Raw genomic sequence first — 14,862 nt, forward strand, 5'->3', positions numbered from 1 at the left:
GGGGAGGGTTAGGTGATTGCCGGGTGACGTAAAATCCTTGTTTGTAAATGTTACTTCTTTACACATTTTGTTCAGTTTGTTATGCGTGTTTGTTTTCATTTATGTTCTGTTGTTGTTGTTGTTATTGTTGTTGTTGTTGTTGTTTTTGTTGTTGCTAGAGGTAGTAGTAGTAGTAGTAGCAGTAATTTTTGTTGTTGTATCAGTAATAAAAGCAGCTCTTAAGAGTTATATATAATTTTTAATTATGTTTATCCATTTTTTCACTTTCATTTTTTTTCATCTATCTCTGTCGTCATGATATTAATATCCCTATTTTTTTGCATAATGTGTTTCGAATTGTTTATTGTGTGTGTGTGTGTGTGTGTGTGTGTGTGGATGAGGTGTGCCTTGGCCTCGCTCCACTCCAGACCAGTCCCACGGGCGGCCAATATAACCTTTAGCGAAGTATTGTAACGCCGCGCTCTTTTTTTGTTTGTACCTTGGGAAGAGATGTGAAGGAGGGGAAGTCAAACGTTTTGCATGTGAGTGTGAGTGGTAGTGCGAGACATTACCGTGGTTCGTGTGTGTGTGTGTGTGTGTATTTATTGTATTCACGATCGCCTGCGGGTCACCCAGCCAGCCTTCTCCATTACGGAACGAGCTCACTCATGGACCTATCTTCGGATAGGACTGAAACCACAACACACTCCACACACCGGGAAATCGAGGCCATAATCCCTCGAGTTACATCCCGTACCTACTTGCTACTAGGTGTACAGGGGCTACACATTAAGAGGCTTGCCCATTTGCCTCGCCGCGTCCGGGATTCGAACCCAGCAGGCCTTTTCGGTTGTGAGCCGAGCGTGCTGACCACTACACTATGTGTGTAATTCACCAGGGTGTGTGTGTGTGTGTGTGTGTGTGTGTGTGTGTGTGTGTGTGTATTTACCTAGTTGTAGTTTTATAGGGCCTGGGCTTTATGCTCGTGTGGCCCCGTCTCCATATCTACACTTACCCAATTTTTCTTTAAAACTATGCACACTCTTTGCTGACACCACTTCCTCACTCAAACTGTTCCAAGTCTCGACACATCTTTGCGGGAAACTAAATTTCTTAACATCTCTCAGACATCTTCCCTTCCTCAGTTTCTTACAATGCGATCTTGTGCTTCTAATGTCATATTCTTCTCTCAGGATTAGTTTCTCATTATCCACTTGATCCATCCGTTAATCATTTTATAAACTTGTATCAGATCCCCTCTCTCTCTTCCCTGTTCCAGGGTTGGTAGATCCATAGCTTTTAGTCTCTCCTCATATGTCATCCCTTTAACTTCTGGAACCATTCTTGTAGTGTGTGTGTGTGTGCTCGCTACTTCGCAACAATTCCCAACTCGGACACATGTTCTATTGGTTGTCACAATTATCTTTCATCACCTTGTTAACTTGCTATTAGAGATGAAGCGAAATTTCACTTTTACAGCCGAGGTGTGAAGTTTAAGACCATCTGGTGCTGATGGTAATATAATTCATTTTAAGCATTGCAGTGGTTAGACTACCCCTCGGTTTGAGAGTGTAGATTGGGTATTGCATAAATATTCGTTCCTCGGTAGGGTAATTGCTTGGCTGACTCCGTCTCATCACTGGATATGTAGCCAATGGTATTTTGGTATTGGTGGTTGTAAGAATTTTGGTTATTTTCTACATTATAGTGCCCCTGTGTACAGTTCCTGCATTTTTTTATTGTGTGTGTGTGTGTGTGTGTGTGTGTGTGTGTGTGTGTGTGTGTGTGTGTACTTCATCACGGTCGTCTGCTGGTCACCCAGCCAGTCTTCCCCATTATGTAGCGAGCTCAGAGCTCATAGACCGATCTTCGGGTAGGACTGAGACCACAACACACTCCACACACCGGGAAAGCGAGGCCACAACCCCTCCAGTTACATCCCGTACCTATTTACTGCTAGGTGAACAAGGGCTACACATTAAGAGGCTTGCCCATTTGCCTCACCGTGCAGGGACTCGAACCCGGCCCTCTCAATTGTGAGTCGAGCATGCTAACCATTACACTACGCTGTGTGTGTGTGTGTGTGTGTGTGTGTGTGTGTGTGTGTGTGTGTGTGTGTGTGAAGCAAACCAATAAGCAAACCAGTATTCCTACTGTAGCCATGTTCTGTTTCATGTTCATTTGTTAAGCATTATGCTAACCTTTTTGTTTTGATATATATGTTAATTTTCTTAAATGATTCGTCCAGCCTCTTTTTGTAAGCACATACTTTTCCTTTTAATCCATTGCGCAGATTCTTAATTGGCTCAGGGATATTTAGAGCTCTCATACTTTGATAACTAACTTCTAGGGGCGTAACAATATATATTGTTTTGTCTTGCTCAAAGTGTTAGACTTAAACTTTAATTGAAACTTTGCAGGACCCCATCAGTCCCATATCATATAAACAGCGAACAGTATCCCCGCCGAGCAATACTACGACAGGGAACGGAACTGCTGAACAGCAAACCAATGGCTATGCTGCCAATGGCACAGAGGAACGCTGGAGACAAAACTATGTGCCAACACCGTATGAATCTTACAAGGTAGTGTGTATTATCAAATATAATATACGTACTATTAAGGATCATTTTCCCTTGATTAGGAGTTCTTTTGGGTGGACTTGCATTAGGATGGACATAGTTTCTTCTTGAAAAAGTTGGATTTCCTTGCTCTTATACAATGTAATCATTGAACGGCACCTCCCATCTGAATAGCAGGTCAGGATATCTGATATTATATTAGAAGTCATATACTGAGTAGAGTGACAGACTGGTCATGAGCAAGTTTGTGGCATACTTTCAGCTTCATTGATATTTTCTCTAGGTAACGCAGATGAACTTTTCATCCTTTTCCACATCAGGCAACTACCAAGTTACAGCAAATGATAAACTCTTGAACTGTGCCAGTAGCTAGCAGGACAAGTGCACAGTATTGAGGGTTGAACACTGCAAATGCTATTCACTTTCATAAGCACAGTTACACAAAGTGAAACCCATACTCTCTGTAGTCCCAAATCTTCAAACTTCTTTTTTGTTATACAACAAATGTAAACCTTTTCCAGTTTTGATGATACAGCCTTGAAAAAAATGGAGGAAGGAGGGAGCAATGCTTGAGAATTCACATTCACTCTTTCTAGGAGCCATATTATGTCCCTACTTTTCCTGTCCTTCATGCCTCATTAGTCTGCACAGTGTCACTTCCATTCCATGTTTAAGTAAACTACCAGGTGCTGCTTGGGTGAAGAAGCTCTTATGGTTGTGAGGGAGAGAGTCATTATCCCACTGGTGTGAGCAAGTCACCCTTGTGAGATGGTGATATTGTTGCATCAGTTGTGGTATTAATAACATTTCTTCTGAAAATTTGAGGGTTGGTTTTCAAGGGACTGAAGAGTCACAATTTTTCCTTTGATATTCCTGCTGATGCCAACCATACAAGTGATTTATGCTTGACTCAATACAGACCAATGGAAATGGATCCACCCAACCCATGGATGCAGAGTCTGGCTCATCAGAAGAAGTTGGAAGGGGACACTGGGGATCCAAAGCTGAGTTTATGCTCTCCTGCATTGGCCTGTCTGTTGGCATTGGAAATGTCTGGCGATTTCCATACCTTGCATATGAGAATGGGGGAGGTAAGACAATGCATAATGGAGGTACTTATAAAAAGAAGAAAAAATAATCAGGAAATTTAATTTTCAATAAATTTGATGTATATTTAAAAACTAGTTATAGCGAGACTTATTGAAAATTATACAACACACTAGTTATTCTTTTTACTTTCTCATCACCCAAAATATTTAATTATTCATCCATTTGTGTTTTATTGGAATAATGTTGATGTATATTAAGCACACAAATTTGTTTTGGAACCCAACCTGCATATCTCTTTATTTTTATTTCAGTAAAATTTTCATTTCAATATGATTACATACAAGTATACTACTTCAAATGCTACAATATTATCCTATATGACTGTATTCTAATCATGTATGTATATTTACTAAATGATTGTCTTATTTGATATATTGAACTATGATTAATGTATGGGTGATAATAAGCTTGATATATCTTAAAGTTTTTCTCCTCTTCTCTCTTTCAGCGGCTTTCCTCTTCCCATACATCATTCTGCTAGTGTTAATTGGAAAGCCCATGTACCTGATGGAGACAGCTTTGGGACAGTACAGTCAATTGGGACCCATGAATGTTTGGCGCTGTGCCCCGGTTATGCAAGGTTAGTTCTTTGTATTGGAATTCAAATAAGGCTGCATTAGATCTGAACTGTGCATTGAGAATGGGTTGGCAGATGGTCTGCAACCCATAGCTATTGCATATATGGATCCTTCTTATGTCATACAAGTTTTTTTTCGAAGTAGGACTGCATATTTTTGTGCTAGGAAGTCCCTGGAAGCGTCTTGGAAAAGCTAGACAGGAATTATGTCACCTGCTGAAGGGGGAGGGGTTGTCCCAGCTTCTGTTTCAAGATGTCTCTTCTTGTGGTATTTTATTTGATAAGTGCTTCTTGGGTGTTTGAGCATTTTTTAGGCCTGTTATTTTAAGTTCAAAGGTTGATGACTTAGACAAGAGATCTTGTTTTACCTTGTAAAAATAAAAATAAAAAATGGGGGAGGAGGCACCCAGTCCCTTTTATGTTGGTTGTTTAGTCACTTTACAAATGCACAGAGAATAAAATAGTAGTGTTCTTTCATCTTGGCAGTGTGTGACCAAGCCATCTCCCCCTACTGCAGGGGGAAAAGTAATGATGTATACAACTAAACATAAAGGAGATGTTTTTGTTGTGTGAAAACTTGATATTTTGCATTGAACTTTTTTAGTAAAAGAAATGTTTACCTAATTTGCAATTTATGAAAGTTCGGTAGTGTTTAATGTTTGGTAATACTGTATGTAACGTGTGATAACACCATTTTGTAAAGAAAAAAAAAATTGGGCATTTGGTAAAGTATTGCCTCTCTTTCTGCAGGTGTGGGCTTTGCGATGGTGATCTTATCCCTTATCACAGCCATATACTACAACCAGCTCATGGCCTACACACTCTACTACATGTTTGCAAGTTTTGCATCTCAGGTTTGTATCACTTAAAAGTTTATATCCCAATGAAATTGTTGTAGTGTGCCAATTAAACATCAGTGTGCTTAAAAGTTGTAAGTATTAGTGACAATTGATGTTCATTTGATATGTCAATTTTGGTATATCTATCAAAGCAACTCCTTAATTTTCCTCCTGTTAAACACTTCCTTGGAGAATGTTATAGAGCTATTCCAAACATCTTACAGACTGAGTATTATAAGTCTTAGCTTGTTTTACCAGTGCCACTTATAGATTTTGTGTTATATTATGAGCTTGATGAACAATGGATACTGCATGACATATTCTGACTTTCTGCTGTTGTTTTCATCATAGTATTTGGTAATATTTTGATGAAAAAATTGCAAGTGGAGAACTGGTGTACTTCAATGAAATACAGGCAACCCCCGCTTAACGAAGGGGTTACGTTCCTAAAAAACCCTTCGTTAAGCGAAACTTCGTTAAATGAACCGATTATAACAAGTTTAACCCCTGACTTGAGCTTCCATTGAGAGTAAACAAAGCGAGAATGCATCATAGTACAGTGAAAGGTTTAATGAAAGTAAAAATTATGAAGTTAAACATTTAGGCAGTTTAATTTAAGTCATTATAATGTACACTAATGTATGTATGTACGTAACATTATAATGTTGATGATCTTAAATTTATGAAGGGAAGGAGAGTGAAATGGGAAAGACACTAACCGGCAACCTGTGGAATGTAAACAAAGGGTGCATCATTGTATCACATACAAAAACTTATGTACCACATTTCCACAAGGCTTTCCATTTTATCCATTGCAGAGTCACAAGTTCAGGTGGTTCTTTTAGCTTGCAAGGAAGATACAGTCTCACCAGCCTTCTTGATAGAGTCTGCTGACTTGAAAATAGTAGAGACAGTAGATGGAGTCAAGATGGTGGCGAGCAATGCTATTAGTTTTCTTGCCTCTCTCGTGTCTGTGAATAATATCCAGTTTCACTTCGAGATTAAGAGACTTCCTGGACTTCTTAGCAACACTAGGTCACATTGCAGGGCATTTTGGTGGTAAGGTGAGCAAGGGAAGACGAGCTGCTGCTGACACTGCTATTGTTTTGAACAGGGGGAGTGAGTGGTGCGCGTGTTGTCCACAAGAGGCACAGGTATATTCAAAAGCCTGTCAGCTTGCGTGATATGGCGGTGCTTTCAAACTTGGAAAAAATTACCTGGATAAAATTTCGTTAAAGCGAGTTTGGTGTTCGTTAAACGAGCAGATGGTAATAAAATGAAACCTTCGTTGTAGTGAAATTTCGTTATGTGAACCTTCATTAAGCAGGGGTTGCCTGTATATACTGTATGTACTTTGTTCACGGGTTACTCTCTTCAATTATGTTATAATTTCCTGTTAAAATATAGTGTGTAATTTAATAATTTCAGGTCCCGTGGGCAGATTGTGATCCTAAATGGGCTGATGAAAATTGCTTTAAAGTGGGAGGATTGTACCCGTGTGCCCGGTACAATCTTTCCAGTCCAACTGATACTGTTAACTGCACAACAAAAACTGAATCATCAGCAACTCAGTTTTGGCAGTTAGTAGTACTTGATATATTAATGTGCTAAGATTATTAGCTTTCTTAGTTTATTGCTGTGTGTAATTACATAATAGAAAGACTATGAGTTGTATTTAAATTTTATTAATTTGGCTTATTGAGTATTTTGCGATTCAAAGATATGAAGAAAAATAAACTTCAAAGTTTTATGAAATTTTACTTGTATATATTACACTTTAACTAAAATTTTGTGCATAATCTAATGAATTATTTAATTTTCAATATCTTCAGGAGAGGTGTGTTGCGTTTGGACAAGGGTGGCCTTAGAGAATTTGGTGACATTGGTGAGATCCAGTGGGACTTGACTCTGTGCCTCCTCCTATCATGGGTGATTGTGTTCCTCTGCCTGATGAAAGGTGTCAAGTCATCAGGAAAAGCTGTCTACTTTACTGCTACTTTCCCTTATTTTATCCTCATTGCCTTGCTCGTTGTTGGGGTGAGGTTAGAAGGAGCAATGAAGGTATGTCAACATAAAAGAAAGTATTAATTTTGAAACAGAGATAATGAATGTAAATTTTGCATAACAATATTGGCTTGACAAATGCCTATATTCTCTCTCTCTCTCTCTCTCTCTCTCTCTCTCTCTCTCTCTCTCCATCTTATAACAAAGTATATTGCAAGAAAGCAGTACATATTGGCTCATCTCTTGTTGACTTTTAACAGAAAGAGCAAAGTGGATTTGTCTTTCCCTTTATTGTGGAATTGCTTGGCTTTTTTTTTTTTTTTTTTTGCTTTCTTTGTTCATTATTTAGATATAGGGATGTCATAACGTGCTCATTTATCAAAATAAAATCGATGTATTTTTACAAACCATAAATATATATATATATATATATATATATATATATATATATATATATATATATATATATATATATATATATATATATATATATATATATAAATCTAGCTTGAGTTGTTTTGTAATATATGATCTATATAGTGTAAAAAGTTATATTGTATGCACATTCTTGATTTTTTTAATTGAAGCTGTAATAGAAAATTATTTTCCAGAAGTGTAATTTTAATGTGCAAAATTGTTTTTGTTTATGCATTGACTTTTGAAACATGATGACTACATCATTCTGTAAATGCATTTTATTTTTTCAGGGCCTGAAATTTTTATTTGTACCTCGCTGGGATGAACTTTTCAGTATAAATATCTGGAGAAAAGCAGCTGAACAAATGTTTTTCTCACTATCAGTGTCATGGGGTGGACTGATAATGTTTGGATCATACAACAAGTTTAGAAACAAGGTATTGTCTCCCTTTGTAGTTTTTAAAATGTTTAAAAGGAATTAGAAATATTAAAGATTATAAGGAAAATGCCATGATGATATTAATTAGTACATTTTTTCAATAGGTTCACATTGATGCGTTCATTGTGTCATCACTGGACTTCATCACCTCCTTGATAGCTTCTGTTGCCATCTTCTCTGTGCTGGGTGCCATGTCTAATGACTTGGGGATTGACATCAGAAACCTTGCTGCCTCTGGTTTGTTGTTTTTGTTATTTTACGTCAATTTATTTACTTATTTTTATTTATTTATTTTTTTTTTTTATATATATATAAAACATTAGAGTTGGATTTGTATCATATACATTCATACTGTAACATTCATTTAATGTGATCTTTACATATGTTATATTTTCTTTAGTTTTCTTTACTGGTTATTTAGAAATGGGATGTCAGAATGTGCTCATCATCTCCATCATCATTACATTTATTGTTGTAAAATAAATGGCCTGACTTTTATGATTCACATTCAGAAATAAAACCCCCCCAAAAAATATGAAGAGGCAATCTGGATTGAGGCAGGTTTATAGGGGATATTTTTTCCATCTGGGTGCTTCCAGCAATCTAGAGCAGCCAGTAGGTTTCACCTGAAAGCATTCACACAGTTAAAGTAGCTACTGGCTCACTAGCCACTGCATCAAAGCATAAACAATCAAGATGGAGTCCTCTAATAAGCTGGTAGCTAATTAGAATTTTGCTGTGCTCAAAGAAAAAAGAAACAAATCAATTCTGCATATTTTCCAATTTCTTGTTAATAAGTTCAAATATTCTATTTCTTTATTATATGTAATGGTTATTGTTAAAGAATTTTGCAACAATATTCCTCCTATTTTCAATTTTACATTGATAGATGTTCTCATTTGACTGGAAAAAAGTTAAGAAGGCAGCCAATCAGTTTCCTGGTTGGTCTGGCAAGTCAGCAAATCTTGGCAGCATTTCATTCCTGGCTGCAAGCAGCCATGAATCACTCAATGTAAACCTGCATTTACTTAATGAAACTGGTTAACCTGCATGAAATACATTACTTACTTTATTGCTTGCAAATGATCTTCAGTCAACTTACTACAATAAAGAATTCTGTTAATAAAATCAATATTTTCTATATTCAGGTCCAGGTTTGGCCTTCATAGTTTACCCAGAAGCTATTTCCCGTACACTTCCAATCCCTCAGCTGTGGTCAGTCCTCTTTTTCTTCATGCTGTTTACACTTGGACTTGATTCAGAGGTAAGTTATTAATATTTTCTCTATTAGATACTGCTTACATAATAAAAATTCATGGCAGTTAGTGAAATTAGCAGAAAGAGTATAAGAAAATCTGAGGAAAAATAAGTAATTCAGTGAAAAAATTTTTTTCAGTTTGCCCTTTTAGAAACTGTGTTGACCGCCATCTATGACACATTCCCAAGGTCACGTTCCCACAAACTTAAGTTAACTGGTTTAGTTTGTGTCTCCTGCTTCCTTATGGCTATACCTCTCTGTGCCACAGTAAGTAAATTTACTAACATTTTTTGGGAGTGAAAGTGTACAAATTAAGGAAATTTCATGTATCTTCATGTCCACTTGAGTGAGATATTGCCGCATACAAGATTACGATGAGTGTAGACAGAATTTGAATTATTCATATGTGGACTTCCTTTCATTTCAGCTTGGCCAATATATCTTTTCCCTGATGGACACATTTGGTGGTGGTATTGGAGTGCTTCTCATTGCTACCTTTGAGTTGATAGCACTGCACTGGGTGTATGGAGTGAGGCGTTTCAGTGATGATCTCAAGTTCATGATTGGATACAGTCCCTCCATGTTTTGGAAAGTCTGCTGGGTTTTTATTGCACCAGTGTCTCTTATAGTAAGGACAAATTGGTTTTTCTAAACAATGCTGATACTGAATATAATATTCCTTTTAAAGTTAAGGTTAGCAAAACATAGAGTGGTATCCCGGATACATCTGCTCTGGCATACACCCAAATTGGCTTATGCTCTTTTTCTGATGGCATGAATTTACATCAGCTTGCACCCACGCTACCAATGGTGCCATGCTATTGTGTTCCTGGCTAAAATCTTATACCTGCCTAAACTCATACTCACTTTGGCTGTATAGATTATGAAAAAAAAAAAAAAAAAAAAAACATACATACATACATACAAGAGCAACAATGTTCCATTTCAACTGTCACTGCAAGACTTGAGGCAGAGGCAGACAGGTCTGCAGTTTACCTGCCTAATTGAGCTGTTTCTTGTCAGAGTTGGCAGGATAAAGATTATTGTTGTTGGTGGCAATTTTTAGGCTGTTCATTGCATATAAAGTCACAACCTATGAGGATGATTAATTGATCTGTGGGTCATGCCCTGCCATCCACAGTCCATCATCCCTCATTCAGGCTCTTCAGAGTTGACATTTTCTCCAAAACATTTAGGGATTGGACATTTGACAGGTGAATGAACACTTGCAAAGACTTGTGACTCTTTACTGGCTCAAAGAGGTATTAAATGACACAAAAACTGGGATAATTGATCACAGCCACCAGGATGTCTTAGGGGGGCATATATCAAAAGTGTGGATTAAAAAAAGTGACTGCATTCGAACCTCACCTATAAATTACTATCAAATGCACGGCAAGGTTAATCCATTCACTCTCTGTGTCATTAAGAATCATTCGGTGTGTCATAATGCTTCACATGGTGTTCACTGAGACCACCGGCAGTATCTGTCTCAATGGTCTTATGTTCACAATTGCTGAAGCCCATGGTGCTCAGTCAGTCCGGTGCTTCCATCCTGTGTTGTCATAATTTTCCGCTATGGAGTTTACAATTTTCCAGACCAACAAAGGCAAGAAGTGTCTGATGCACAATGGATATAGTATATACAGGGTGGACAGCACTTTGGTGGATTGTTACATTTCTTATAGATGTACTGTACCAACAAGAAATGTAAAGGTAGACTTAGAACAGACAACACAATGACTGCCATTGTTCCGGTACATTTGGAGCATAACCATGAAAAGGATGAAAAAAAAAACTTGAAAGACAACTCCTACGTTCACAGGTGAAACAGAAGGCAACTGACGACATGATGGCAAGACCATCTAAGCTCATTAGAACGGAGCTGCAAACATTTCCTGAATATAAGCTAGAATCTGGTGATCTAAGATTTATAGCACAATCATTATATCGAGAAAGGCGGAAAATGTATCCTGTATGTATTGCCTAAAACTTGTGAGGAAGTACATCATGCTCTAAATTCTATGAATTCTATGAAGATTTTGTCCTTGAAAATAATCCATATTCTGGTATTGTTATCATTTCATGTATTACTAATCTTGCATTTTTGACGAACACTGCTGAAGAGATCTTCGTTGATAGAACATTCAAGTGTTGTCCAAAGTTCTTTTACCAACAATACACCATACATGGATTATGCAATGGGCATTATATTCCATTAGTGTATGCCCTCTTGCCAGGTCAGTCTGAGGAGATTTATAGAAATCTGTGGAAATGTTTAAATGACATTTGTTCCTCAAAGAATATGCAACTGGAATCCTCAGTGATACATGTGGATTTTTAATTTCCCATGATCACTGTTCTGAGAGATGTATATCCAACCGCAGTGATCAAATGTTGTCGATTTCATTTAGGGAAGGCCTGGTGGAGAAAAATTCAAAACCTGGGCCTCAGTAAGGATTACAAGGGCACCAACAGGGATATAGGCCAATCAATGGCTGAAATTATCATTTGGTCTACATTTCATTGACCCAACAGATGTAGAAGATTGCTTCGTCGAGGAACTAATGACAGATGCACCTCAGGATGAAAGATATACTCGCTTTGCGGACTAACTGGTTGATGATTATGTAACAGCAGAGTCAAGATATCCTCCAGTGCTTTGGGCTGAAGTCCCCTCAGATACAAAGTGTACAAACAATTCTGCCGAATCTTTTCATGCTCATTTCGATGAGCAATCTTATGCATCCCATTCATCTATATTTGTATTCATGGATGTACTGGGAAAGCTCCAGACTGCTACTTATATTAGGATCAGGAGTGTCAGTAAACCAGCAAGTACACGGAAAGTTGATAGAGACAGGACAGAGTATGCCGTGACACAATACAACAAATTTATTTCTGGGGAAATAAATAGACATAATTATATGAAGGGCTCGGGCAACAGATTCACAGCAAGAACAAACATGTAACTCAGAGATTTTATGGAAGAGGAGTGATAAAACCTGCTTTGTATGGAAGAGATAAGTGAAAATAACAAATTCAGCCGCACTTTTGATAGATATACGTCTGCGCTTTCAATGACGACCTGCCGCGCTTTTGATGTTAATCCGCGCTTTCGTAAAACGCTGTCTCAGGGAAAAGGAATGTTAAGGAGGTAATGCAATTTAGTTTCTCAGTCCTGCCACTGCAAGGCTAGACCAAATCAGCTAATGGTCAGTCAGACATGAGCAGTTTCTGGGCAAGACTGACTATTACAGTACCTTATGAACATTTTCTGGCCAAGACTGATTGTTACAGTACCTTACGATGAATACTAATGACGAAAACTATTTTTTGAGTCTACCCTTAAGATTTCTCCTATTACATATTATAGGGGCTGTAATTAGCATTAGTAATGTTGTAAAACCCAATGTGACCTGCTTTTATCCATTAGAGTTAATGTATTCATTATCTTTTTCCAGGTTTTGTTTGTTTATTCAGCTTTTGTATGGGAAAATCCCACATATAATGGAGTTGAATATCCAGATTGGGGAATAGCTCTTGGCTGGTTTTTGGCAGCAATATCTGTGGGCATGATCCCTCTGGTATTTGTCCTTACCTTCTTGAAGATGCTTTTTACTGGGGTAAGTATAACATTACAGTATATATTTAATTACATAATACATATGCATTAGACATTTCAATGAAATAAGTGAGAAATATCTTAGAGTAAAACTCTGTCTATGTCTGTATGTATGTGGGTGTGTCAAATTACCACAGAAAAATCATTAAACTGATTCTACCCTCCTTGATCTGGAGACTGACAAGCTATGTTGATAGTATTTTAAAGGGTTTTTTTTTCTTTTTCAGAAAATCAGAAATCTCTTCAAACCAGCTAGCAACTGGGGCCCCGGCTGCCCAGAGGCACGGAAAATGCTTCTGGCATCTCATGCAAATTTTGATATGAATGAAACTAAATATGGTATTGATAATCCTGCCATGGATAGTAGATATTATGCACAATAGTTTTAAAAATACTTTGGCATCTTTTAAGATGATATTTTATTATTTTTATTGGTGTGTGTGCATGTGTGTGTGTACGTGTGAATGTATTTGTAATGACAGTGATGTTTATGAGGGGGCCTGCTCACACTCATCTGTCTTTGATAGTCCCATTTAGTCATGGACGCCAACTATAAACCAGAGGACATTGCTGTCATGGCCATTCCTTATATAGGTCTCCTTATTAGGAAGTAGGCATTAGATATGAATTATTATTTTTACCGTGTGTGTGTGTGTGTGTGTGTGTGTGTGTGTGTGTGTGTGTGTATATATATATATATATATATATATATATATATATATATATATATATATATATATATATATATATATGTATGCACACTGTGTGAGGTTTATTTCTTTTATTAACTTTTACTTCATCTTTTATATATATTGTGTGAAGTTTTACCACCTATTATTTTACTATCATTTCGACAATTTTTAATGCAGTTAACTTAAATGCCCTTTTTATACCTGACTGAATCCCATCACATTTATTGGAACACCTATGTATTGTCATCTTGTCCTAAATTAGGGATCTACACACACTGAGATTCTTGCTAGCTCAATTAGGTGAAATTAGCTACCAAATATTGTCTTCCAAAATGTCTTCTAGTGTTATATGATTAAGTGCAGTATTCATTTAGTATAATATGCTCATATAAGCCTTTTATTTTGACCATAATAATTTAAATATATGTATTTTTGTATAGTATCATTACCATACACACACACACACACACACACAGTCAGCAACATTCGTATTTAGAAATCCCACTGACATGAGTGCTAGTTTGTACAAACTGGCAAGTTTTGCTTAAAACAAACACAGCCATTTTGTTAGCCGAAACAAGGAGTGCTCACAAAAGATAACTTTCCCTGTCATATACACTAAATCTGTTATTCTATACCTTTAAAAACATATGATAGGCCCACTTACCTCTTTCCATGTAGAAGTTATTTTCTCATGGTGGATATATTTCAAGGCTGAGAAGGGCAACTTGCCAGTTTGTACAATGCAGCACTCATGTCAGTGAGAGTTCTTAACTTAAACACACACACACACACACACACACTCGACTCACAATCGAGATGGCCGGGTTCGAGTTCCGGTAAGCGGCGAGGCAAATGGGCAAGCCTCTTAATGTGTGGCCCCTGTTCACCTAGCAGTAAATAGGTACGGGATGTAACTCGAGGGGTTGTGGCCTCGCTTTCCCGGTGTGTGTTGTGTGTTGATGTGGTCTCAGTCCTACCCGAAGATCAGTCTATGAGCTCTCAGCTCACTCCGTAATGGGGAAGACTGGCTGGGTGACCAGCAGATGACCGAGGAGGTGGTGAATTACACACACACACACACACACACACACACACACACACACACACACACAGGATTTTTCCCATAACAATTCATAATCATATTTTCTATTTTTTGTTACTTTACATCAGTCATTATACAATAGGAAATTTGGAAGGCAGCAACATAGTCTTTATGTATGTACACAATCATCTACTTAAGTGTAAAGAAAATATTTTTATCATTCCTCCCTCTCAATTTTTGTCTCATCATAAGACAAACATACAAAAGGAGACATTCTCATAACACTGAATCCTCT

At 37.4% G+C, this 14,862-nt stretch overlaps 1 protein-coding gene across 4 annotated transcripts in view; it reads left to right on the forward strand.

The window, feature by feature from the left end:
- LOC123517566 (sodium- and chloride-dependent glycine transporter 2-like) overlaps window positions 1-14,320 on the forward strand; it is a 44,904-nt gene extending 30,584 nt beyond the window's left edge. For 2 of the 4 annotated variants that reach the window (XM_045277792.1, XM_045277791.1), the window contains exons 2-14: window positions 2,400-2,564; window positions 3,481-3,652; window positions 4,120-4,251; window positions 4,999-5,102; window positions 6,516-6,667; window positions 6,920-7,148; window positions 7,799-7,945; window positions 8,052-8,184; window positions 9,096-9,211; window positions 9,344-9,472; window positions 9,633-9,833; window positions 12,670-12,831; window positions 13,058-14,320. In XM_045277792.1, coding sequence (XP_045133727.1) covers window positions 2,400-2,564; window positions 3,481-3,652; window positions 4,120-4,251; window positions 4,999-5,102; window positions 6,516-6,667; window positions 6,920-7,148; window positions 7,799-7,945; window positions 8,052-8,184; window positions 9,096-9,211; window positions 9,344-9,472; window positions 9,633-9,833; window positions 12,670-12,831; window positions 13,058-13,213 — 1,998 coding nt within the window. In that variant the 3' untranslated portion in view covers window positions 13,214-14,320. The remainder of the gene's footprint in view (window positions 1-2,399; window positions 2,565-3,480; window positions 3,653-4,119; window positions 4,252-4,998; window positions 5,103-6,515; window positions 6,668-6,919; window positions 7,149-7,798; window positions 7,946-8,051; window positions 8,185-9,095; window positions 9,212-9,343; window positions 9,473-9,632; window positions 9,834-12,669; window positions 12,832-13,057) is intronic. The other 2 variants (XM_045277794.1, XM_045277793.1) reach the window with 1 other exon arrangement.
- Window positions 14,321-14,862: the final 542 nt, after the last annotated feature.

Source organism: Portunus trituberculatus, chromosome 42 (genome assembly GCF_017591435.1).
Source record: "Portunus trituberculatus isolate SZX2019 chromosome 42, ASM1759143v1, whole genome shotgun sequence".
Lineage (NCBI taxonomy): Eukaryota > Metazoa > Arthropoda > Malacostraca > Decapoda > Portunidae > Portunus > Portunus trituberculatus.